Raw genomic sequence first — 27021 nt, forward strand, 5'->3', positions numbered from 1 at the left:
TATGGGTACCCCGGTTAAAAATATATTGAAAACTCTATTAATTAATACCAGTTCTAATTTAAAGGAGAAAGTTATAAGAGTAAAATAAAAGTTGTCTGTACCACGAAGCGTGCCTTCACTGTTTAGAATTGGAGTCCTAAAGCTTTTTAAGCATGTATTCGAATATCTTATGACGATAGGCCCGCCAACCACCCCACCCCGCGCTATACTGTTCTCACTCAGCGACTGGTCAGCGGTCACGTTTATGAGGTAAACATAGCGATCGCTTCCTGGTCACCGTTCTTGACGATCCGAAAATCAAACTACCAGCGTGACATTGCCTCGAAGATGAAGCAGTTATGTTATTTGATTCGCACTTCACAAATTTTTTTTCTGTAGGTACCTACTTCCTAGCTATGTTAGTTGGATCAGTTAAGAACGCCTCACTTTTTCAAAAATTTACCTTGAATTTGATCGGTTTTCGCGTGTGACTTAAGAGGACCGATATGGTGTCATTCAAGTCTTCCTGTTTCCTTGATTGAAACATGATGTTCACAAAAGTCGCCTCGATAGATAAGATAGAGTTAATATACATGGCTGGGCTATTTGTTTTTTGCTGAGTTCCGTAGTTTTTTGTAAATTGTCCTCCAAACTTGTCTCAAATTAAAGTCTTGAAAAGTGTCACGACAAGCCTTCGGTCGAGTGAAATTTAATTTCCGTAAAACTCTGAAAAATAAAGAGATCCGATCAAACGGATTGTGGTTTTAGTATAGGTACATGAATGTCTTATAACACACAAGAAATGAGCGAAATCCGTGTCTCAAGAAAAATCGACCGGACCGCTCTTACAGAGACACCCTCTTAAGTCTCACAGCGTGGACTTTTTGTTTCCAGAAGAGAGGCCCTAAGACCAAGGTTGCGTAACTATGTGTCTGGAACCAGCAGAAAACTTACTGTAAGTTGAGCTTTTATTTGACTGATCAGTATTTAATTCTATGTACATCAATGGCTATACTCTACGATTGTCAGAAAAAATGCCTTTACATTGAGTTCTGAAAGGCCTTCCTAGGTCACCATTATCACCAAAACACGGCTCTCGCTAAATTGCAAATTCAACAACCAAGGTTGTCTAAGTATTCCATTACATATCGAGATAAATCAAGTGAAATACACTCAATCGATCTTTAATAGTCAAGTAACTGATAGCTAATATAATGAGAGCAGAAAGAAGCCTAGGGGAAAGATCGTTGCTATAGGAGTCTTCGATGGTATGCAGTGCAAAAGCAGTGTCTGGGTGATGATGTTATTAACTAGCGGCGATTGCTATTCTAAGTAGTAACCGGTAATATTCATAAAAATATCATCTAAAATGTTTAGTTGTCTAGTGAAATGTATAATGGATAAATTAGTAAACGCCTATTTCTTCTGAGGAATACCAAGAATAAAACACATCTCATGGCGCGATGAAAAAGCTGTTAAAATAGTTCAGTGTAGGAGAAGGAAGGAGGAAAACATCACAAGGTTGTCCTGAACTTGGAACGCCGCACATAAGACATGTAACCTGGACGCTAACCTCTGGCCTCATCAGAAGAGAGTAGCTTACGTCACACTAAGATGGAAAGTTGGACGATACGTGATTCTTTTCTTATTTACAACTTTAAAGCAGAATTCTTCTGTAAGACTTCATGAATCGAACTTGATGATAGCAATAAGACATATGTATATCTAATTATCAAATCAGCTTTAGGTACAAAAAGCAAGAATTGGCTCTGAAGTGAGAAGAATATCTGATCGTGGTGAAAATTTCGGCCCAAGCATGGCAATCTTCAACTAATTATCAAGTTAAGCTTTAAACGTAACATAAGCTACTTATTGACAAGGTTCAACGCTTCTTTTGGGTTTTCCTAGCGTTATATACGCCATGGAGCCACGCGTCGGGAAAAGAGAAGGAAAAAAAACAAAACAAAACAAAACAAGGAAAAAACTGTCAATCAAGTAGACTCAGTTTAAGCCGCGTAGGAAAGAGAGCAGTGATAAATGGTTAGTACGGACGAGGTCGCTTCTTGTAGATTTTCGTTTTTCTCTCTCTTGCTCTAAACTTATTTTGCTGCATTTAGTACTTAATCTGTAAATTACATAAAACTCTGATAGCTTTGTTCCATTAAAAACTTTTTTCCATGTTTACTCTTGTCACGCATTTAAGGAGGGTGGATCTCCATGGTCCGTTGGTTCATAACCGTTCAGTGGTCCACATGGCATTCCTCGACCTTCGCCGTTAAAAGCCCCTGTTAGAGCGAAAAAGTAGAACATCAGTTGTTACTACCTAACGCATCAGATGTTACCCCTAAACTGAAAAGATTGAAGAATGCTTTTGACTTCCTAATATCTCGATACCCTTGAAACTGCTGCAGATCCCTTTAAATCTTACATTCACAATCTCAAAAGTAAAATAAAGATAAGGAAGGAACTGTGTAAAAGAGAATATATTTTCATTAAAAAACTACTTCACTTAAGACGACGAACTATAGAGTTTGTTGCTAAATCGAACAGGTTTGCGACTTGACTGAACCCCCACCCACCTCTTGAAGATCTCCTTCCTCGCCTGCCTCTCCCACGCCCTGCTGCTGCCCCTGAGGTGTCAAAAGGTTTGTCCACTCCCGGTACAGCTCTTTTCTCCGGGGCTTCCTCTTCAACTTTCTCCTCTTCGCGCCTTTTGAGACAAGCTGCTTTGGGGTTGAGATTTCGTTCTAGGAAAATCCGGAAATAAAAGTTTTAGAAGGTGAAATTGCCAGCCGGTAGAGATAACAGTTCCCTGCTGCTTCAATGGCTTGGATCCAAAGGGCTAAGTTTGATTCCATAATTAATTGACTTAAAAGTTAGGTAAAAACTCATCCTCACAATCCACAAGCCTAACATCTTACTCCTTTCCAGAATTAAAAAACACAATAAGAAATGACGGAAAAATGTGAAATAAAAACAGTCACGATCAGTTCTGAAACAATACCACGATCTTATTCCAAGCTTACCTCGAACTTGTGATTCTAAACTTGTGATGACTGATACCGCTTGGTGAAGGATTACAAGCTGTGGGACAAAGCAACCATATGTGGGTGAGTAAATAAAATTCGATCATAACGATACACAATCACAGTCACCAGGGCACGTGGATCACTTTTTCACATTTTGAAGAGGGGTATAATTACAAGCCGAGTTGTTTGTGAAGGCATTTGCAAATTCACACTGCATACATAATGTTATTCGTTTTTATCACTCAAGGCCTTAAAGAGATCTATATAACAAACAAAGAAGCTTCTTTAACAGCAGTAGTATCAGTGTTGGAGATCAAGGGCATCTTGGAGAGTGACATGCAACTTTAACCAACATTGTAAACATAGTCACTGAATAAAAACTGAACAGGAAATTTCAAATGGAGATGACAGAAGGAGTCAACCTTTGGAAGTGACAAAACTTGTCTTTTTTTTTTACCTTGGTCTGGGGTTTGTCGCTCTCTAAATGCAATTGACACATTCTGCCCAATTCTTTGAAGGCACCGTTGATGTCTCGAACCCTCATCCTGTAATAAAGAGTTATGTGGGTAGTAAGCTTAGCATCTCACCTTAGTCTGTTTAGTATTAGAGTTGGATTTGTCACCCTGTAAATGCATCATACACATTCTTCCCAATTCTTTGAAGGCTCCGTTTATGTCTCGAACTCTCAACCTGTTAAGGCAAGGTGCAGAGCACAAAATTGGACTGTTGAATATCAAATCGATCTGGGATCATTTTTTTTTCTGTCTCTTGCAGGGATCCTAGAGATTCACACTGGTTTGAGCCTTTTACGATCGACACTTGTTTGCGGTTATTAAAAATGTCGCCGCCGGATGAAAAACTCTCAGGTCACAAAGATGTGCAGATTCCGGGAACTTAGCAGCTAGGTAGTTCATGAAGGTTGACTTTTTCTCTCTATACATAGTATGATTCAGTGCAGAGCCTGTTTATTATTTTTATATCACTCAGTGACTGAGAAAATGTTACTTAGGGCCTCGACGCACTAGGAAAATTTTTGCTTAGTTTGCGAAAGAACTGTCTTCAGTTCCGTGAGACAAGTGCGCACGACAATTTTTGGTCCGACCAAATTCCTTCAAGCTTCAGGCATGGGTCGCACTTGATAAATTTTCAACCTTTCTGAGAAAAAAGACCATAAAAATCAGCTTGAAAACTGTTGCCTTCCAACCTCTTGAGGACCTGCTGTGTCGGGGACTGCAGACATTCCGAGTAAACATGCTCTTCTTCAGATAATTTAATGATATCGAAATTTCAGTCTGAAATGGTTTTTAGTAACAGAAACCCGAAAAATGGAGTTATCATACACCCCGGCCCAACAATTTCCTGTACTTTAGGTCTAATAAAATAATAACAATTTTCTAAACTGAACAACACGTGGCTAAATGAACCTTTGCAAGGTCACCACACCAATATACAGTATTATGTACGTAGCAATTTCAGTTTTCAGTTTTTTTACAGACACGAGTCCAGTCATTCAGATAACAGGTGGTTATAGATACTCGGGTATCAGACTCTACTGTGCCGCTGTTTCCTCCTGCATGTACTTACACTAATTCATGATCATACCTTTCCCTGGCATTATTCGCATATCTTCGTTCTTGTTCCCTGACGACTCTGACTCGGCCGTTGTCATCAACACCACCATCCTCTGTCAATTTATCATCGTCATCATCGTCATCCACAATCAAATCCCTTTTGTCTCTGTCCTCTGCCAAGTCCCCGTTACTTTTCAAATCTTGCTTCGATGACGAGTCTTTACTGCTCTTTGCACTTTCGCCTCCTGTGTCCATTTTAGAACCATCTGCCAAGGCAGAAAGACAATTAACTATAATTACCGGCGATTTACCACAATTTTCCCTTACATCCTCAAACTACACAGAGATTACAACATTTTGATCTTTCAAATATAAATATAGCAATGCAGTTATGATGACCTGTCAAACCTACTTGGCTTAGAAGCCCTTTTTCACGAAATAAACTTAAAAAAGAGGACGGTAGTTGTCTTTGTAAAGTGAGACGCTGAAGTATCATTTCTGAGACGTGCGTTTCAGCATTCTTGTGCATGTCAAATTTTCCTCAAATGGATTAGGATAACGCCTTAAAATGGCCACTACTTAATTCCATACAACCAGTCAGTCTAGACATTTCAACAAAAAGGTGCTCAAATCAAATCAAATCATTCTTCTGTTTAACACCACTGCCCGAGAAGGAACACCTGATTACTTGTAGACTACATCAAACTTGTACATACATCTTGATTCACTTGTCTCTGAGGTACTGGGGGACATTTGTGATGCTGCTCCTCTACTTGATAGGTTACTTGGTGATGCCATTCCTGGATCATCCTCCATTCCACTATGTCCACCACTCTAAAGAATGAAAGGTTTGTCCATGAAGATTCTTAGTTTCTATAAATAATTTGTAATAATTTTTTGGGGGATATGTCTACGTCATGATCAGACATTTGTGAAAAATTAATCTTGCCAATCAATTTTATTATCTGGCTACTCTGATACTAGAGCAGCTAGTTCACAAAAACAGTCATCCCGTCTTCAACTTATTCATTTTCTTAGCTGCGTTAACCTGTATCTCTGCCTCACTAACTTCTTTGAGGGGACAGCATTCAAGCATTTGTACATGTACACACAATTTCATTTTCATTTGAGTTTTGTTTTGGGTACAAGTTAAACTTGAATTACAGGGGTCCACAATCATACCAAAAAGATGGCAGTTGCTATGGAAGTACAATTAAAAACAGGTTTGCTTTACCATCTGATCCATGGGGACTGCTGATGTACCACTACTTCCCACAGAGGTTGAATAGCTAACACCCTGAACTCCACTTGCACTTGCTGCCGCAGCAGCACTCAGCAAGCTTCCAGCTACCACTGGTGACATTCCAGGAGGGAGGCTACCTTCAGCATGGGTGCGCAAAACATGAATAGCATCATCAAGCCTCTCCTCCATTCTGCTTTGCTGAAATGTAAAATTTGCAGACCTTGATGAAATGCATGGATTTTAGGAAAGAAGTCAAATGTATACAAGGCTAATGCACATGTATCTTGCACCAAATTTTCAGGTGCCCTTTTTGTTTTTTCCTATTTAATTTGCATTTGTCTACCCGATAAACCATTATTGAATCACTTACGTCTAATCAACAACATTTTCAACCTTTGACCCCTTAAAGAATCCAATTTCCCCTTACAACACCACTGCTAAGCCACACATCAGGGCCACAAGAATAAAGCAAATAATTACTAACTACAGAAAATTGTGATTTTTGAACATATTCTCCTGGTCAGCACCTTAGGAAATGGAGAGAGAACAGTAGGGGAATATGCACTCTAATGCTATGGTGTAGTGGGTTAATCATTAACTCAGTACCACGACAAACTTCTACTCACAAGAGAATGCAGATGGCTCTCATATGGAGGTGATGTTGGTTGATTAGTTCTTCCCCAGCTTGCAGAATGTCCTGAAGCTCCAGAGCCAGCTGTAATAAGATCAATACAACATTGTTATTAATCTAGATGTCTTTCTCTTCCATGACTAAAGTGCTCTCCTTTCCAGGCAGTAACTGCTAAAACTTACCTCCTGTATCAACCAGAATCGCTAGGAATTCTCGAAAATTCAACAGGTAAAGGATTGCTCTACTAGCTTGAAAATTGCTTTAAATCTGCATGCTTAAAATAAGGACGAACGCTCTGACTACCAATAAAATCTAAAGCAACAGTTATAAATTAGACAGAGTCAGACAGAACTAAATGAAGTCAGAGGTTAATGACAGACTTTGGTGACAATTCACAATCTTCCTAATATGGCTCTTTGCAATTGAAATCACAATCTACATGCAACATTTGGTTGAAACAAACTTCAGAAATGGTCAAGCTGGGGCAAAGCATCTTACCTGATAAAGGTCTGTCACTGACACTAGCCAAGGGGGGAGGAGATGCTACTGGTGTTGTTGGGTTTGATGAGTATGATCCACCATTGTCTGTGGGGTAAATCTGCAAGAACAATCAATTTTTTATGTCATTAAAAGACAGTTTCACACTCCCTGTTGATTTTCAAAAATTAGCAAGTAGTAACTTATTCTTTCAGCACTCCTAGATGAACTGTAAGGTTGTTAAAATTACATCCTCAAACAGGATTCTGCACTTACAGATGCTAGGGCTTTCCCTAGTGTGTCTCCAGTTTGTGAACCAGATGTGGGTGCCCTAGAGCTGTGACTGGCTGTAATAAAAGTAACAGTATGATAAATCACATAAACAACAGAAAAAAGGAACAACAATGGTGTGCCCCAAATAAACATGAAGCAGCGCATTACAAGAAGCAAATAGGCTTTTATTCTATTTTTCTTGCAACTTGAAAATTCACCTCAAAGAGGCCATCCTGTACAGATTTTTTGTTGGGAGGTTTCTCAATTGGTACATCAAACACCAGTGAATCCACATGATTTGACCCACACTGCCCCCTCCCAAAAATGGATCCTCCCTTAAGAGGCATGAAAACCCTGTTGGGAAAATTATTCCAATGATAATCTTTTAGAAGTTAGAAAAAAAAATTCTCTTTTTCAATCAAACTTTCAGTTTAAGTTCCCAGGAAATGTTGTCTCATATTTAAAAAAAGAAATAAGCTGTTCTTCTACAACAAGCTCAGCTCTCTTGCTTGAATTATAATATCTTTAAAACTGAAGGTTTAGTTTTAAACCAAAGACCATACCCATTGGATCACTTCCATTGAGAGGAGGTGACACTGAAGAATGGAGATAGGGTGATGATTGACCATGGTGCATTCCTGTTTGCCTAAAAGATGTCATCGGTGGTAAACTTGACAGTCTCTCCATTGGCTCACCATGGCCTAAGTGATGGTAGCCCTGTTTAATATAGTGGAAAAGATTAGCTGAAGCAATACATATCTTAAGTACCTACATGTACCACTGTACTTCTGTGGATAAAGCACTCTACCTTTGAGGTAAAGTATATGATTCTTGATATTAAAATAAATTTGCTTGAAATCAGAGTCATTTGGCAAATCTGTTATAACAATGTTGCAATTCAAAATACTCCCATTCATGCTGGTATACAGCCAAACTACCAAATAAAAAAGTTCACACTGGAAGCCAGACTACTTCACTGGCTGTTTAAGAAAATCATCTGACAAATTTGCTATACTCTCAAACTGTTTGTTACTTTGTTTCACACAACAGAGAGCCACATACATAAAAGTACTTCATAATTTAACGGACAAATTTTAGAATTTGGATACTGATAAGATACACAATTAAAAGTCTATCTAATGAACAGAGAAGTTTTGAATAAGCTGTTAAAAGAAAATAGCAGAGATGTTTTATAGTTTTAAATGCAGGTAGCAAGGTTGAATTAACAAATTATGCTTGATGAATAAAGCTACGTTAAAAAAAGAAATTGCACACTTTCACCACATACCCATCTTATTTTTCTGTACCCCACAATTAAATGATAATTTGAATTGAAGGTGTAAGGTTGACTATCAAAAATCAGTAATACAAAGTACAAGTATGTTAAATACATGTAGTTCTCCATGTGTTAAGAGACACTGGTCAGTTAAGAATAAAGACATAAGGATTAAACGATTTCCTTGTTCAAACAGCTTAACACTCACTTCTTTCATGCATGACACTTGTGAAAGGGTCAGAGAATCAGAAGAGAAAACGAAAAAAAAAAGCAAGACCCACAAGGTGATAAATGACCGGAAGACTACTGGTGGTGTTAAATGTTAATTGACAGCAATAAAAACCCTTAAAATGGCACCAGCATGTTATGTGTCTAACCCAATTTTGCAATGATTACAGTCAGCTGAGCTTGTGTTCAAGGAGATGAGAGGAAGTTGTCAGCACAATGCTGATCAGAGATGATGTATGTGTATTTTTTAACACCATAAACAAAGCCCACCCTAGGTTGGTGAATTGCTGGCCCCTTTGCTAATGCTGAAACAGGAATACCACGAACATCGCTCTAAAAATAAACAAACAAAACCCCTCATTGTAAACAAACTTAAGCAAAACCAAATCAACCCAGCAAAATTGTGATTGTAACTGAACTGTGTAACCCACCATGCCATCTCTTGGATGCATGCCATAACTGTTGCTGTAGGAGCCAGCTGAACCAGAGTAAGATCCTGGACCAAGCTGACCAGTGTGCCCCCATGGATCTGGTGAGCCATGATCTAAAGGGACACAAAGCACAAATTGAGTTACAATACCTTCCACACATCATATTTCTTTGAAATCCTTTTCATATAACCTTGAAATCCCTTTTCAACTTATTTCAAAGGGGAAAAGTTTAACACCTCCCATCAGCCATTTAACATCAGCTTAAGTAATGAATTGGATAAGAATAAAGTTAAAGAAAGTAGAACCAAATACCAAACAAATTTTGGAAACATGTTCATCAGCATGAACAAGTGGCTACAAGCAGCTGCTTGTACATAAGTCTATCATAGCTTGGTCAGATTTATATAATAGTGGGCACCCACTTCAAAATTTAAATTACATGCTCATAGGATAAAACACAACAAGCACATGTATCTCCAATACTGGAGCAAAAAAGAGCAGTTAAAAGACTCTATTTGGGAAGTAAAACAGAAAACTTAAAGATACAATTTAGGCCACAAAGTCATTCATTAATACTTTAGAACAAGCTGTCAAATCAAGATTTCTTGATACTAAAGGAATAAAGTTTAATAAAAAGAGCACTTGTCTAAAGAGAGGGTAAATCTCGATTTGGTCCAAGAATTGCCACATTTAAGAGCAACTTTTTTTACAAAGAACCCAACAGAAAGACTAAAGCTGAAACTAACTGAATCAATCACATATGGTAAGAGCTTAAAATTGTCAGGATGAGAATGTAAATGTACTTATTCAATAAGAACCAGGTGACAGGTAGCATCATGACTTGACCTAAAATCAGTTATAAATGCATCTCTCTCTCTCTCTATTTTTGTAAAACAACAAAAAAGACCTTTTTAGCCTCTGAATTTTTTTCAATGCTTCAGTAATGTTCAGGTATGACAAATTCTGTGTCTAATTCTTTATTTGATTTCAAACTTCTTAGACACCTCACACCAGTTCATTAACTCCCAATCTTTTCATTTTTCATTTATGCATTACTTTTTTGGCACTTGATGTAAATCATACCACTCTAAAGATTCCCTGTTTCATGCCTTTGGTGTGGTGGGTTTTCATTTAGGTTCTGCATCATAATCCCTTCCCTTCAAGTGTTTCATGTATCTTGCGCTGCATTTTGAATTTTTTTGGTCTTGTTGTATCTTTGTTATTATTTCCCTTCTTATTCTTGTTAGTAAATTTTTGTTGAAGTTATTTTCTGCCTTTTAGGAATTTATTTCTTCACCTTCATTGAAATCATTTGCTTAGTAAGTCTTAGCTTAGTAAGGGTTGCATCAAGTTTAGCAAAGCTGGTCATTGCCTCTTCAAAGAATATAACACATGATAACATTCACACAACATCAGCATGAAATGCATATACACATACTGTTTGATTTCATGTATGAAAAATTCCTTGAGGTAAATTGAACAAGATTCTATAACCAAAGTTAATCACTCTAACTTGCAATCTAATTTACATGTTGACAAAAGACTTTGAGACACGAAGAAAGAAATATTTAAAAAATACAGCACCATTTAAAGAGACCTTTCATTTCTTCTGGAAAAAATGCTAAAAATTAACATATACCAATTCCTTATGATGTTTTTCGGTTATGAAACAACACATAATTATTGCAAAGAATTCTTGGAATCAGCAACAATCATTTGTGTTATATCAGATATAGGAGGTAGGGTCAAAGACACTCCATAGAAGCTTTGCTTCCATCATATATCAATGTAAAATAGGAAATCTCAAAGTGGAAAAAAAGAAACCATGTACATCAATTGGTGATCACAACCTAACAACATTTTTGGCATCACAAAAATTAAAGGTACAAAAATCTGAAAAACAGATGACAAAATATGAATTGTCTATGAGGTGGTAGCTCATCCAAAACATGTGGCAGAATAAAAGCCTGTTATTTGGATGCTCCTTTGTGAAAAAAAAAAATGGACCAGATCAAGTGTGGAGGAGCTCTTCATAAAAACTCATTCTGTTACATGTTACAAACACTGAAATCAGTGCACAGTGAAGCAAATAGAAGCCTTTTGAAGACAGAATCTCAGAATTCTTACAGAAAAAGAGATATAAAGCTAAATTTACAATAAATTTGAAAATAATCACATTAAAGACAGTGTATTTTGAGTCATGAACTACACAAGCCATGAAAAATTTGATTTATGATAAGTTTGATTATAATGACAGAATAATGTTACTTCAGCTGGAAACCACAAATGAAGTGCCCATAAACACAAATGAGTATAACAGCCTTTACCACATCACTGTAACTGAAATAGCCCCCAATAAAAAACTAATCAAGTGTGGTGTTAAGCCACTGCAGGTATTCAACAGACTTGTAGTTATTAACAGTCTGTTAAGCGACTTCACCTTTACCACATGTTATTTTGAGTTGCTCTCAAGCAAGTATCCTCTCAGTTCACTCCAATGACAAGCATTGGGGTTTTTCATGCTGGTAATTCAACAAGAAATGTGGCATTGCTTATTTATCTATGGCTAGTTGAGAACAGAAGCCTGTGTCTTTGACAACTGACACAGTGAGAGGAAACATCTGAATGGATTCAACAATTTTGCTCACAAAAACGTCAGGAACAGAGAATGTTAAAAGAAATTTCAGGTAGGGACAAGACAGCTTTATTACGACAAATTCCACCAGTCATTAGTTGATTAATAAAAGAACTAATTTACTAATAATAGAACAGTAAAGAGGAAAACAAGAATGTGAAGATTAGGCGCAAAGAAAATTACAAATTAGACTGTAACAAGAGACTCTTCCAAAATGGTGGTCAAAGAGCACAAAAATTAAAGTGCAAGATGGTGACTGGAACACAAGATATGCTAATCCTTCTCACCCATGTAGTAAGCATCAGCGTAGATTCCCCCTTTAGGAGAGTAATGAGATTGAGTCAAGGCATCCCCAGGATGAGGCATCATGTCATCAGCACCTGGTGAATAGACCTGTAAAAGAAAAAACAATGTTTAATTTCAGCATCCCAAAGAATGAAAAGGATGCAATATTAGACCCCAAAGCACACTAAAAGATAAACTGGGATCAAGAGGCAAATTGCGACAGCAGTCACTTAGAAGAGAGCTGGCTTGTCATTTCACAACCAGCCATCCTGATGTGTATTTATCCTAGCATTTTGAACAATAATTGAAGAGGAAAAGCACATGTAAATTGTCTTTCACAGGGGGTCACAGTGAAGTAACAGTTGTTTCAAGTTACTCAGCATATGGGATCAAGAAACCGCTTTTCAAAGCTCTTGGAAGTTCTGAAATCTCCACAAGGCTTATCTACATCCTGTTATGACTGATTTAGGCTCCCAATCTTAGCTGAGAGAAATGACGCAGGCAATATTTAAGACCTTCTGTTTCATCTCTGAGGACACATCTTGAAGTGAAAGTGATGTGACATCAGGGTAAATAAAACCATTATTCAAACAACCCTGTTCAATAGAAATGCCTCAAATGTACTCAAAGATATAAATTATACCTTTCCCCTGGCATGATAGGGAAGTAGAGGTCTTTGATGAGGATATGGATGTCTCCACATGGAAAAATCTTTTAGAAAAATCACTGCTCTGAACAACAGGCCAAGTATTGTCTGGCTTATTTTATCTGCTCCCTAACAGCGCCTCATGCAGGCAACATTAGGACAATAATCTAATTACTGTAAGATGATCCTTCTATCTAAACAAAGGGCTTGCTTATGTTTTTACCAATCACAGGCACTCAAGCTCTGATTAGGCTATCATGTGACATTAGGTGACAGTGATAACTGGCAGACCTATGCCTATCTGCCTGTAACTTTATCCTAAATGAGAAACCACAACCTCTACAGTCAGGGGAAGAATTTGGCAGTTTTTCCTTCCTACTTAAACAGATGTTCTGTGCTTTAAGCTTTACAGCTGGTATTTATCTTTGAAAAACTAAGTAATCTACCATGATGTAGCATTCTAAGACTCTGCAGTGATCAGAAATTCGTAAGATGGAGGACAATGAATAATTCTCAAATGCATGTTTTAAATCCATCAGCACAGCATGGAATGACAATAACTACAGTCATTTTAAAGAAGTCTGGAAAAAACATTTTTATAAGCCCTAGATTGCCATTAAAACATCTTTATAAAATCATTGGGAGTAGCATCTTTCAAAAATACTGCATTAAAAGGCCACAGCTCACTCATATGTCTTTTCATTGTTTTTTAAAAAGCTTGCATGCTGTGACTTCAGACTCCTAGCCTCTCCTCCCTTGAAACTTATTTTTTATTCAGCTATCATGTAACAAACACTCCTTGGTCTGTTATTCATTGGCAGAAATATTTGACTTATCAGAGGCAGTCAATGATTGTGTTTGATCAAAGTCAAACTATGTACTGTCAATGTATGAAGAGGTCAACATTTACATGTGACTTAAGATTATTTACAAAATTAAGTTACCAAACAGACTGCAACTGAAAACCAGTACACCTTCTGTTGGTTAAGGTACAATATAAGTATATTTTACTATTTAAAACCGGAGTCTTCATTATTATTGAAAGGTCAAACAGTGAATGTGTAATCAACTCAAAATTCCATGATTTCCTCCCCAGAATAAATTCATATCTCGGCACACTTACAGAAAGGGAGCTATTGTTTTTGCTTGACTTATACTTTCTTCCTCTCCCTAGAAAAAAAGACATTAACAAGCAGTGGTTAGACAGGACAAAATACTTCTCCACAAGGTAAACAACACATGCTACAGTAACAATAGAAATAAAGAACATAATGCATGGTGTCAAGACCTCTAACCATAGCATGCTACCTATTGGTGCTGTCAATTAATATTACAATTTGCCATAAAATTTAATATATCACATCATGGTTAGATTGAATCACAAGTAAAATAATTTCAAGTATGAAAAAAAATAATTGACTGCACAGCAGTTTGAATGCATTTTGAAAACAAGTTCATAACATGGTAGATGTGTGAAAAGTACAGACAGGGGGTGGATACATCATGCATCAGTGTTCTCCCTTATTTTAAGCATGACAGGTAAAATAAATTCTCAAACCAGTAAAGCAATCCTTTTACCTGTTGAATTTCAAGAATTCCAAGCAATTTTAAATGGTAATAAGAGGTACTACAGGCAGTAAATGTTACTGGTTACTGTCTGAAAAGGTGAACACTGTACTTGTGGCATACATCAGGCTATCAAGGTTTATTTAATGATGCACACATAGTACAGTTGTTCTTTAGAAAAAATTCCAAGGCTCTAAAAAAAATCAATTTCCTAAACAGATCACCCATGATTGCTGTAGCCATAGGATTTTGAAATTCCCTGCTTACTTTTCCTTGACTTATTAAACCTTGAGTGTAAAGTTGAATGAATTGGTTGTTATAATGGCCTCCAACCACTTCACACAGCCATCTTCTCTATCCACTTATTTAAGCTTTCAGTAAGTTACATTCATTGTAAACAAACTGATAGTTCTTTAGTGTAATTTGTAAAAAGGACTGATTTCTTTGACACCCATTGTCAGGTTTAATGTTTAATTTCATTAAACAATATACTACCAATCCAACACAATTCATGTCCATGTAACAATTATGAAATTGGAGATAACAATAAAATTGGCAAAAGTGAGAGAGGATGATTTCATTTAAAAAAAATCTTGAACTAAGATGTACATTGCAAGGGGAAACAATAAGTATATCAGGAATCTATCAACTATTTTAAACAATATACACAAGTAAGTGTGGGCATCACCTAACATCAAATCTTAGAATCTTTCATCATGAAGAGGTTCAAACAAGATGAATGAGTTTATCAGTTATTGACTCAAGATTTTAGTGTTTCCTGACTTAATCTTCAAAAGATGTACTTTTCCTCAAATCTCCCTGACTCTGAATAATTTTTATAAATTCTTTAATAACTAAATAAGGACAGATTTGGCCAGGCCTCTGAAAACACTGCGCAGTGGATCTACAACATCTCACTGGTACACAAATCCTTAAATTATTGATAGGACCATATTTAACTCTCAAAAGTATTGCAGCTTAGCAGGTGATCCCTTTGTAACCAATTTTGACAATGTTTACAGGAAGCTGTTTTTTTAGGAACCAAATTTTTACCTCCTGAAAACCAAGCTTTTTTAATCTCTTGTTTTTTCTCACACAGCACCTAGAACTACTTGGATATGTGCTAAACAAAGTAATAAGCCAAACTTCAGATTGACCAGGGCTACCAGAGTTATTACAGACACTTGTAAAATTCATCAAAAATAATTATTTTAAGGCAGTGCATAAGTCTATTCTGCAGGCAAAAGCGTGTCTTGATTATTTCTTCTTGGTCATTTCCCAGTTTACATGTTTTAAAAAATGAATTGTGAATGATGATTAAGTAAGTTGCCTTGAAAACATCCCTGCCCCTGAATAATTTTTCCCCCCCTAGCTACATATATTTCCTGACCAACAGCCACCATGATACCAAGAGATGTAAAAAATGAGAAGTAAGATTTGTCAACTTGAAATTACGCCACCACATTCAAAATGGCTGCCTCCATTGTCAAATTTTTGGCACATACAAAGACAATTTTTTAAAGGCTACACTGATCTTTGAAGTTTTAAAAGCTATGTTGATCTTTGAAGTTTTAAAAAGTAGTTGATATCATAATATTATTGATACTTTTCCATGAAAAATGGCAACATTTTTAAAAAGCAGCTTTAAAAATGTTACATTGAAAATGCTTTATTGTTGGTTAATGTAATGATATATCAGTTCCAATAGTGATGTCACTCAGTCATACATTGGTTAACCTGACCATGCTTTCTTGTTCACCATTTTTTGCAAGTGTCATAGATTTTCAATGAAGACAGGAGTAAATTAAGCCATCTAGTGTTTAAAAAGTACTGTTTCCTTCTTGGATCCCCTGAATTAATAATAAAGAAAGATACAATCTCTAAAATTACCTACTAATAACTTTAAAAGACACGTTGTGTGTATAAATTCTGTAATGACTAAATAAGGACAGATTTGAGTAGGTCTTCTAAGTAAAGACTTAAGGGTTCACTTGTTAATTGCCCATGACAAGACAAATTCCTTTCATTGCTTACAAAATTACTTATTGGCTAAAATGCTTCTTTTGAACTTTGATCTCAAAACATGTTGTAATGATTCTCCTGCAGATTAGAATCATTGTTTTCTTCACGTTCCATTTGTTTGGAGAGGTCAATAACATAGTAAAGTTATGACGTTGCATGCAACTCAAACTTTCTGTTAAATTAAAAATCACATCACTTTCATTTCTTCAAATAAACAGGACCAGAAAATTGACTCTAAAATTAGAACTAAACATCTATTTAGAATGATCTTTGAATATGATGCAACATTGTTTAGTACTAGAGAATAATCACTCTGCCTCAGTTTAGACCAAGAGGTATTTCTCTAAACTCCAGGGTGTCACTTTTAATCAGCCCCATGCTGACATTGTAAAGCATGGAAAAATGTAAACAAAGTAAATTGTCTTTTCAGGTTTAGCAGTTGTGGTAATTATACTTTGATAAATCAAACGAAAGCTTAATGTTTTGCAATCTCTCCACAAGAAATGATAGTGCACTGTCTAAAATACTTGAGTTTTAACACCAAAGATTATTCACAGCTAATTTTAAGAACAAATAGACATTTTTATCAAAGTACATGTACATGCAATTATATCTAAAAGATTGTGAGACCAAAAAAATAACTATTTCACCAAAAGTAAAGTCACAACTTATTCTAAGACTGACCACAGTTTGAATTGACGTTCTAATAAACTACGAGCAGACTTTTGATCTGTGAAATGCTCAAAATTACTTAGGCTTGACTCATTGGTGAATTGGTATGTTTAGATGAGAGTAACTGGTATTCATTTTATTTTATACTATTTTGTGTTTCTGCGAAATATTTTTGACAAGTATTAGCTGACTTTTTTATGATTAAATGTTTATAGCCTTATAGAGTAGCTGCTTTACAATCAATGAACCCAAGTTTTGCCAATGGAATTTTTACAAAAGGATTGTCATCTAAAATAAGTGGAGAGGATAGGGAGATCAAGGAAAACTAAAAAAAAAAAAAATGAAAAAATTAAGAGCAGTCTTGAAACACTGGTATGGAATTTTCCAGGAAGTTGTATTGGGAGAAAAAGTAACAAGAAGGGAGAACCTTCAACCAATAATGTAAAAATGTATATGCTTGGTTACAATTCAATAAGATCAAACAAAAGGAAAATTGCTTTGGGATGCATGCAGGAAATTTCCTACCCTAACAGACTAAAGCAGTCCCATTTTCATGTCAGAAACATTAAGGTCTAGGCTTGTAATTATAAGCAAAAGGTTTTGTCAAATGGCCAAAATACAAATGAAAATGAAAAATGTACACTGTATGATTACCATAAAAGATGCATTAAATTGTCTCTACTTATTGGATAGCCTACCAAAGATGTAATTTGAACCTCTCATCAGTCTGTTTCATAATAGTTAATCACAAGTTTGGATTTCAAGTATATTGACCATATTTAAGCGCAGATTCTTGGATTACAAACTATATGCTGGTTCTTCAAATTCAAGTCTACTACCAGAGAGGTAAGCTATCCATGTGAGCCCTAGAGTACACATGTACATGATCACAATATTTTGTATGAATAATTGTCTACATTGGTGAACTTACAATCTGGACTTGATAGAGAAACATCATGAGAGGTCTGCAGCGGTGGAGGGAGGCCAGCCTGTGGGGAAAAAAATAACCACAAAGCTTAAAAATTTCGTTTTGTTTGTTGTTGTTGTTTTAGGTCTGTAGAAGTTGTTGTTGAGCATTTACAGTTAAAAAAATACAGCAATGCCAGTCTATCATGCAGAAAGATAAAGATGATAACATGATATGATAATGATCATTACAAAAATAATAATGATAATAAAGACAACTATGATAAGACAAACCCATTAAATCCTGAAGTTATTCTAATAGATTTGGTCCTTCCCAATGAACAAGAATTGATAATGTGATTAACCATAAATTAATATATCATTTTCAGTTTCATTCCTAAGGCAAGCATTGCAAAATATATTCAACTCTTAAAGATTGTGCATCGAGATTGTGTTTTCAAGGGAAGCTCCTTGACAAGATTGAACTTTGTAACTTTTGTGCAACACATTCAACTGATTTCACCATGAAATCTATGAAAGTTTATAAATTAGTGGATTACTGTTATGTTTGATTTTTAATGAGTCATGAGGGAACAAAAACGGAAAGCAAAAGTGTAGTTTAACAATGATTGTGTTGTTCAGTTTAGAACCTATTTGGAGGTTTCTTTGACTCTTGAAGTAAAAAAGACAACACTTTATCAATCAATAACTCTAACATTCCCAATTATCAAATAAAAATAACAACAATCTGAATCCACCAAACCTGCAGCCTATGTTAAGAATGTGCACCCATCAATTTTTGAACACTAGATTTTGGATGACTAAAGCCAACCTCTTATGACTAATGATTTTTTTATTTTCCCCTTATTGTACTGTTCTGCCCGATTCTACCTCTCAGTAGGTTTCTTTCAAAGAAAACTAAGTTGAAATTGGAAATTTATGTTTAAAAGAAGCAATGAGGAAGGCAAGTACTTCCTGCATGGGGATATGAAATAGGCTGCTTAAGGTGAACATCATTGGATGACAAAATATGCTTTACAGTATGCAATTAAACAAGTAGGGTACACTTATTCTGCCACGAGGAACCCTTTCCTTGGAGTCCATGACCAAGTTACTTAAATAAATGCTCAAAGTATTTGCCAAGCCTCTGAAAACACTGTCCAGTGGATCTACAACATCTTACTGGTGTACAAATCCTTAAATTATTGATAGGACCATATTTAACTCTCAAAAGTATTGCAGCTTAGCAGGTGATCCCTTTGTAACCAATTTTAACAATGTTTACAGGAAGCTGTTCTTTTAAGAACCAAATTTTGCCTCCTGGATACCAAGCCTTTTTTATCACTTGTTTATTCTCATACAGCACCTAGAACTACTTGCAGTTGCGCTAAACAAAGTAATTAGCTAAACTTCAGATTGACTAGAGCTACCAGAGTTATTACAGACATTAGCACACTTGTAAAATTCATCAAAAATAATTATTTTATGGTAGTGCACGAGTCTATTCTGCAGGAAAAAGTGTCTTGATCATTTCTTCTTGGTCATTTCCCAGTTTACATGTTTTAAAACATGAATTGTGAATGACGATTAAGTAGGTTGCCTTTAAAACAAATTTGTTTAGTTGTCACTGTTTTTAGTGTAAAAAAAAAGAAAAGAAAAGAAAAAAAAAAAGAAAAGAAATTGAATTCTAGTGAATTGTCATTCCAAACCTTTATCTATTTCTCTTCTTCCTGTAGCTCAAGGTTATAATACCTCATTGGTCGAAATAACATCATATACATATGTGAGCACAACAATGCATAGGGATAAATACAAAAATTCTAGCTTAAAAAAAAAGTAATGTTTACAAACTGCTCTTTACTACTCATACAAGTATCTTAGTTTGGCACAACTTTTACAAATCCTTTTAATTTATTTCCTTTGGTAAATTTACTATTTCCAATCATGTGAAGGGGTTATTCTTGAAATACATCTTCAATTTATACATTACTGAGCCAAAAAGCTGTTGCATTTTCTGTGGTGTTTAACAGATGTGCTGTAAAACATTCGGCTTCCTTATTTATTATTTGATTAAAAAGCCTTTCAAATTTTGAGAAATCTAAAGCCCTTTGAATGTCATTTTTATAGTTCAATATTCCCTCATTTTGGGCATAATTAACCAGATAAAGAGGAAAATTCCTCAAGAAGGAGAGAATATAAGCACAGCAGAATCATGGAACACTGAATTTGCAAACTTGGAATAAAGCTTTCCCAAGTTTGAATAGGCTTTTGTGCAACAAATAACATTTTACAGTCAACTTGATACCTCTTCATAAAGGATTTTGATAAAATTGAGGAAACGAGAGAAAATAAATGAGACAGAGACTGTGGGTAGCTCACTTAAGTATAGACCCTTTCCAATAGGGCACAACCTTATTGGTTGGTTAGGGTTATACATGTATCTTCTTCACAACATGCATGTATAAATATCACTCTGAGCTGGTGAGGGAGAGACAGCGAAGTGATCTAGACAATATAGCTGTAGAAAGTTAGCTACTGCATATTGCTTGTTTTGAATCCCTATATAGCATTCTCTAGAGGCAACAGCAGCCATTGGTTTTACCAGCTACTTGTTTTTGAAGCACTTGCTACTTTATGACAACAAAAGAGTGAAAGAATTGTCTTTATCTGGAATACATTTTAACTTTTCCTTTTATTTCTGCATGTACCCAAATAGATTGATAAAAATTGGACACAAAACAATAAATTGAAGCAAGGAAAATAGATGTCTATGGCCTTAGAGGTCTCATTTGTGACCATCAGCTATTTTAATATTATGCCCAACTGCTTAAAAAATCCCTAGAGAACATTGTGGGTAACAAAACTCACCTGACTTCCTGTTAGTCCGGATTCTCTATAGCCTGAAAAAAAAAAACAATAAAAAAAACCAAAACAAAACAAAAGCAGAAAAAAAACCCAGTCACTTCTTGTCAGCTATATATATATCTTATATGGTATCATCAATTATATAATACTGTGATATCACTAGTCCTTACATGTCACACTAACTAGTGCTAGAATGAAATCATATCACGCTTATGTTTAAATAATTGTGTGAGACCTTCCTGTATAAGACTAACTTGTGCTAGCAATTAAAACTACATACAGAGATATTCTAAAATGTCAAATGTGCTAGAAACTGGTGTCTAACTCTAAGTATGCATCTGCAGCCACTGCAAACATTTAAAATAACTAAATTGACAGAACCTCATCTATGCCCTACGCTGAAACATATTGGGCAATTTTCCAACCAACTTTTGTTCAAAGAGGAGAGACTCTCTTCACAAAAGAACAACTGAATGACTGACAGCCAATGCATGCCAAATGATACAATCCTTCCTACTTCAAAAAACCCTGAGATGTTCTAAAAAAGTTGTGGTCAAGAAGATTTTTCTCAAAGCACAGAAAAGCCAAATTTCGCCTCAATTACATTTGTATCTTACATGGAGGAAGCTAGACTTGCTACTAGAAGTTATTTCTGTTTTACTAAATCTCTATTTAACAAAATTCCTTATTTTATTCCTTAAATTTGAGAGAAAAAAATAAATGTCATAAATTTGCTCTTCACTTTCAATCGATGCAAATTGTTAAATTTTGAAGTTTTCAGAGCTGGCAAGCCTGTGTTTAACTTATGTCACCTAACATAGAGCAGGTTCAATGCAAAATACACACATGGTGACTTGTTGGTCAACCTATCCAAGATCTTGATGTAGGTTTCATCTTAAAGCCCAAAGTGTAAATAGCTGATTTGTTTGGCAGATTAACTCCAGCTAAAGGGAGATCGATTCAGTCAAAGCTCCAAAACAACCGACCACAAGTGAATCATTTCTTTCAAATCTATATTACACCTCTCAAACGTTTTCACCTGGTAAAACAACATCTGCTTCTAAAAACGATAAAAAATAATGTGTGAAAATTTATATTATGACGAAGTAAAATTTGCGTGGTCAATGAACCGAACCATATATAAAATTAACAAGACATAGAGAGTATTTAATCAGTGCATGAACTCAACCATGTTAAATACATACACATGTGTTCGAGTCACGCGTTTGTTGGTACTTTGGAAAGAAGGGAATCCTCAAATTGACCTTAATTTTACTGTAGGTATTTATCATTACGCCAGTTTTTATGTTGCTCATAAAACAAGATGTGTTATAATCGTAAAACCCCTCAGAGGGTGGGGCTTGTGCGCGAGTAAGCATGTTCGCGCACATTATCATATCTCCTATTTGACGTGAACAAAGGATGAATGGAAACAATTTTTTTTGACGAAATATAAAATGAAAATTTGCCCTAATCGCTTATTTTATTAACCGAGACACAAAAGTCTGCCATCACCAGAAAACGACTCGCAACAGCAAAAACGTCCTAAGCAGAACAAATTACTCCACCAGCTCTGTACTTGAAGTGAACGAAAATAAAATATGGTCATCTTATTTACCAAGCATGGCGCGTTAAAATATTAAAATTATCGCAAATACAAGGGGGAAATCTAAATATCTAAAAAACTGTTTTGCGCTAATTTCGCCACCGTCTAACCCTTTCGAGTCGTTAAAACCGATCATGAGAAAAAGAAATCGTTTTCGCCACAAGAAAATGCGATCTCGTCATGCGTCAAAAAATATTATATACATGGAAAAAACAAACCGATCATATTCCGAAAAAAATCCATGCAAATTTGCATTTGGTTTTTCATTGTCTTGTGTTTCAATTCGATCGAAGGATTTAACGCTTAATTCTAGAGTATGGCAAAGCAGCACGCGTCAATGTTTGGATCACAGGAAGCTTGATCGTGCGAACAATCTCAAGAAGGCAACGAGGTACTGCTATGATGCTCACCGACAAAACAACAACAAAGCCGAGACAAGTAGAGCCTTATCTGAATCATTCAAGTGCCAAAGAATAATTTCACAATCAATTCCTCGCCGAAATGTCTACCTTGCGTTAACAATACTCTTACCTAAAGTTCCTAGAGAGTTTGAACCGAGATACGAATTAGTAAAACCAGCTCCCTTACGGGAAATAAAGTCGCCCTCCACATCTTCGATCGTGCTGTATACACCGTGACTATCCGTGTGATATGCCTGGAAAGTACAGAATAAAAATATTAAAACAGAATAAAAATCGGCGAAATTAAAAAGGTCATATGAAGTATATTTATTCAGTCGTTCAGGTTTTGCTCAGTGAAGTGTTAAAAATGCCGAACTAAATGGAAAACAACATTTCAACGGGCATGGCTTCGCTAACATACAAGTCTATAAGGGCCACTTGTTAGTAAAATATTTTGCATCTTTATAAAGTAACAAATTATCGCTCGAAAATATAGAGTTTCCGTTCAGGCACGTGCTACATTAGTGGTTCTAATTTTGCACAAATGTTCCTGTTGACATTTGTAGCGAATTTTACCGAACTTTTGTTTTGGAGATTTGTTTTAATTTTCAAGCGCATAAAGCATCATAAGTTTAACTGTATTCACAGCTTACCCGAGCTTCGTAGGCCGACACAGAACTGCCTTGCCACGTGGGTGTCTCGTCTAAAGAACCTACAAAAGAAAAAATAAAAGTAAGCCAGCAGAGGAAATATTTTTATGTCTTGGAAGCAGAGAAGCATGTGGGTTGGAATCAAGAACCGGTGTGATGTACTCTAGTGTGAGTAGCAGGTTCTGTGAGGTCCATACAGAAAGTTTAATTCATGGCGAACGGCATACAAACAAAACGCAAACGGCACCTGTTCTAGATGCGTGCATGGAACTCGATAACCCAGCTTCCGTCAGAGAGCCACTAGATTTACTGCCGACCATGGATCCCGGCGGCGAGAACATCTGAGCAAAAAAAAATTGCCAACACACAAAGCAAACACGATCGTTAATAAACTGCAGCCAACGGCGCTCGCTAATCGCAACATCAAGAGAAGTTGCGAATGCAAGTGTGTCAGAAATTTTTCCAAGTTGTACTAACCGCGCTGAAGTCTAGTAGATCGCTCAGTTCCTTATCTCCCGCGTGCGGATTCATTCGTCAAAATCTCCCAGTGTCTAGCGTGCAGTCCGTTGAAGAAATCGCAGCGACTTTTGTGAATGCACGCAGGCTTGAGTGAGTCGATTTTGAATAATAAGCTGAACCACACAAAAAATCCTCAAAACTGCAAGCTTGCTCCGTAACAAAGGCAACGCGTATAACTTTCCCTCGATCGTTATACCGAGCTGACAAACCGCACTCTGCCAAATAATTCGTGATTTTTTAACGGTTTTCCATGCGCCTTCAGCGCGGGGGGAATTTCCGCGAACACAACTCAACAACTAGCTTTACAAATTTCCTCTAATTCGCGTGGCTTCGTTTTCTCCATATTCCCAAGTTTAACCGGCCCAACTCTCCGGGGAGGGGACTAAAAATAATAATTGACAGCTCATTGTTGCTTTCATCATGGCAATTATTAGTCTTGACAGATCCAATTATGTTCGGACCAATCGCACGTGTTGTTAGAAACTCAACTATTACCATGTGACCACTACACGTGATTACAAAACCCAAACAACATTTTCGGCGTTTGTGATTGGCTGATCTATGACGTTATTGAGTTAAACTTTTTCCCTGTTTGGGATGCAGAAAGAATATTAGTGCAAAAATGATTTAATATGAACAACAAAAAATCTATTCTTATAATTTTAAAAAAGGAGATCGGAAAAAAGTTTTTTTTTTCCACGAGTAATTAATTTAAGTTGCAACGGTGTTATTAACATTATTCTTAGGTCCAACGCTATAAATTTTTGTTCATGAACAGGAAATATTAAATTTGTTATTTCCGGTTCTCGTTAGCGACATAAAATTTATGTGGGTACGTCTTTGTGAAACGCTCCAAACAATGATGCACGAGTTAAATTACTCCCTCGCTTTCCTTCGATTATTTTAAACAATTGTTACGCTATGGTTCCCTACGATTTTCATGGTAGTGTCACATGTAATCCTTTTGTTTAGTTCCGCTTACACTTGCCCGAGTGGGATTAAGGTGCGATCTTTTAATCTTTCTTAAAGTAAAGAAATGCTCTTTTGGCAACCTCGTTTTTGAGTCGTTCACATAAGAGTCGTTTGAAAGTTCTGGAAATTTGCATATCCACGGTAAACTTTTCTCAAAATTTGCATAATGTTGACAAGCCAAAAGGAAACGTGAATTAAATGTGATTCATACAATTCACACAAAAACACGCATTCCTCTTAGCCGATTTTGAGCCGAGAAATTTTTGTTCCGATGCCAGTTTTTGTGGGCTTTTTTGAAGTTTGAATTTGTCCCTACCTCACTTTTCGCGACAATTACGTGACATCACAACAACGATGGTTTGCTTTCGCATCATGTCTTAGCTAACACAAGTAGCTTTTGACCCAAACTACTTAGTGAATATCCTCCTAGCCAACCAAACGTTCAAATATCGTGCGTTTGTTTCAATCAATAACAAATCACAAGAAGAGGCACTTCGAATCATGAACTTGCAGTGCTCAACCCATCACGCGTAGGATATAACAAGATGGGCATAATTTGCCATTTGTTTACGATTCACTGTACAATAAACACTACCCTAAGTTCGACTTCAGAACGAAGCTCGTAACACATTCACGAAATGATGTATATAGTTGTTTCTTAAGCTTTTGCCTTTGGGATGTATCTATAAATACAAAGTTATTTGAAGTCTTCCTTATATCCCAGAATGTCCCTTCGAACAGTTAGCTTTTGTGTTTGGGATATACATATATATGAAATAAAGTTATTTCAAGTCTTCCTTACGTCCCAGAATGTCCCTTCGAACAGTTATTTCAGGAAGATACGAGAGAAATACGCAATTATGAAGATCACGTTTATTAATTTTTTAAATAGCACCCCATGACTGATGTGGCGTTAGTAGGAGATTTTAAAGAACTTAAATAATTCCTTTTATAGAAGTTTTCAATACCGAATGGGCTGATCTTTGAACAAGTTCATATTATCAGCGTTCCTCATATAAATTTGATGTAAGTTTTATGATCATTTGAATAAAGCGGATGTAAATCCTCTGATCTATACAATTTTTGGCCTAATTCTGCCTAACGCCACCATGATTTTCCCTTTCAATTGCGTTTAAGAATAACTTTATCCTTTTTTGCAATCGCGGTTCACAGTGGATGGTTGATGTTTGTCCCTACTATTTAGAAAGCAAAGGAGATTGAGTTAATGCGCATGTCGTGGACACCTTACATGGTTTTGAAACATAACAATTCATTAAAAACGGAAGAAAAATAAAACATACCCGCCATGCCCTTCCACGATCTACGGTGTGAAGTTCGTTCGAGATCCAAGGACCGAACTTTGCCGAATTCGGGACGAAACTTCCAAAAGATTCCCGATTCATGGCATTTTCGAAATAGCAAATTATCCGTCCTTTTTCCTCTTTGTTCCCAAAATGGGTGCTTTTAAAGGCCAAACCAGCGCTTAAAAATGATGGAGCAGTGGGTTAGCTCCGTATAAATAAAAGTTTGCGGCTCGATATAAGATAAAACTCTACTGGTGAAATACTTTACAATAGAGTTGCCTAGCGTATACAAATGTCTGTAGCAAATTTAGTTCTTTAGTTCTTTATTTGGCAGATAGGTGTGGAAGCCCACAGAGAATTGTTATCTTGTCAAAAATAGTTCACTAACGAGCTAAATTCTTTTGACAAATGTTCTGGCGTGGTAGGATGATTTCTAGACCGCAGCTTTCCGTGCTTCATTAAGAAAAAATGGGAAGAGGAAGTATCACGTACGCTCTTTTTTTTTCTTTTACACAGATGTCGAGCAGAGATTTCGCCCTGAAGACTCAAGAACGACAGGCTAATTCCGTGGTAAAATACTAGGAGAAGTCTTTTCGCCTTGTTGTGCGCTTTCAAGAACTTCGCGAAAATTATTTTCACAATAATAATAAAAGACATTGGAAGTTGTCTCCTTCAACAAACTTACATTTGTGCAGAATGCTCTTCTTAAGCCCTCCCCTCCCTTCCAAATTATTTTTTTTCTCTCTAAAAAAACTTCAAAATAGATACTTTCAGGGAAGAAAATCAGATGATTTTAATAAAGAGGTGAAGTTATGTAGACAAGATTCGGCCACC

General features: G+C 36.2%; 1 protein-coding gene and 1 long non-coding RNA gene across 13 annotated transcripts; one reads left to right on the forward strand and one right to left on the reverse strand.

Annotated features, from left to right (window-relative positions):
* Window positions 1-929: 929 nt before the first annotated feature.
* Window positions 930-24304, reverse strand: LOC113674609 (transcription factor 12). Of its 12 annotated transcripts, none has more exons than XR_016183866.1 (21): window positions 23870-24300; window positions 23640-23733; window positions 23396-23454; window positions 22873-22996; window positions 20739-20770; window positions 17896-17953; window positions 13828-13874; window positions 12061-12166; window positions 9139-9251; window positions 8978-9040; window positions 7767-7920; window positions 7207-7277; window positions 6952-7051; window positions 6449-6537; window positions 5814-6020; window positions 5296-5413; window positions 4611-4845; window positions 3466-3698; window positions 3006-3063; window positions 2559-2726; window positions 930-2264 (listed from the first exon to the last, which is right to left on the reverse strand). XR_016183866.1 is itself a non-coding variant. In XM_027191097.2 (21 exons), exons 1-21 carry the CDS (start codon window positions 23921-23923, stop codon window positions 2170-2172), a joined length of 2133 nt encoding a protein of 710 aa, XP_027046898.2. In that variant the 5' UTR covers window positions 23924-24304; the 3' UTR covers window positions 930-2169. The 12 variants fall into 12 exon arrangements, 10 of the variants coding, with proteins under 10 accessions (XP_027046898.2, XP_089053254.1, XP_027046899.2 ...); XM_027191097.2 differs by having other exon boundaries at window positions 3466-3553; window positions 23870-24304; XM_089197128.1 differs by having other exon boundaries at window positions 3466-3553; window positions 22930-22996.
* On the forward strand, window positions 13534-26855 carry LOC113674611 (uncharacterized). The gene is made up of 3 exons (XR_003446531.2): window positions 13534-13693; window positions 13879-13932; window positions 26704-26855. It is a non-coding gene; the product is annotated as an uncharacterized LOC113674611 (long non-coding RNA).
* Window positions 26856-27021: the final 166 nt, after the last annotated feature.

The sequence above is a fragment of the Pocillopora damicornis genome, chromosome 2, assembly GCF_964200805.1.
Source record: "Pocillopora damicornis chromosome 2, jaPocDami1.2, whole genome shotgun sequence".
NCBI classification, from domain to species: domain Eukaryota; kingdom Metazoa; phylum Cnidaria; class Anthozoa; order Scleractinia; family Pocilloporidae; genus Pocillopora; species Pocillopora damicornis.

What these genes read in the sequence shown, in the direction of transcription:
- LOC113674609 (XM_027191096.2), bottom strand. Translation starts at nt 23,923, where the DNA reads ATGAATCCGCACGCGGGAGATAAGGAACTGAGCGATCTACTAGACTTC. An exon ending in CATGCACGCATCTAGAACAG is followed by an intron (nt 23,455 to 23,639) that starts GTGCCGTTTGCG and finishes TTTCTTTTGTAG; the next exon opens with GTTCTTTAGACGAGACACCC. An exon ending in AGGAAGGAGATCTTCAAGAG is followed by an intron (nt 2,265 to 2,558) that starts GTGGGTGGGGGT and finishes TCGCTCTAACAG; the next exon opens with GGGCTTTTAACGGCGAAGGT.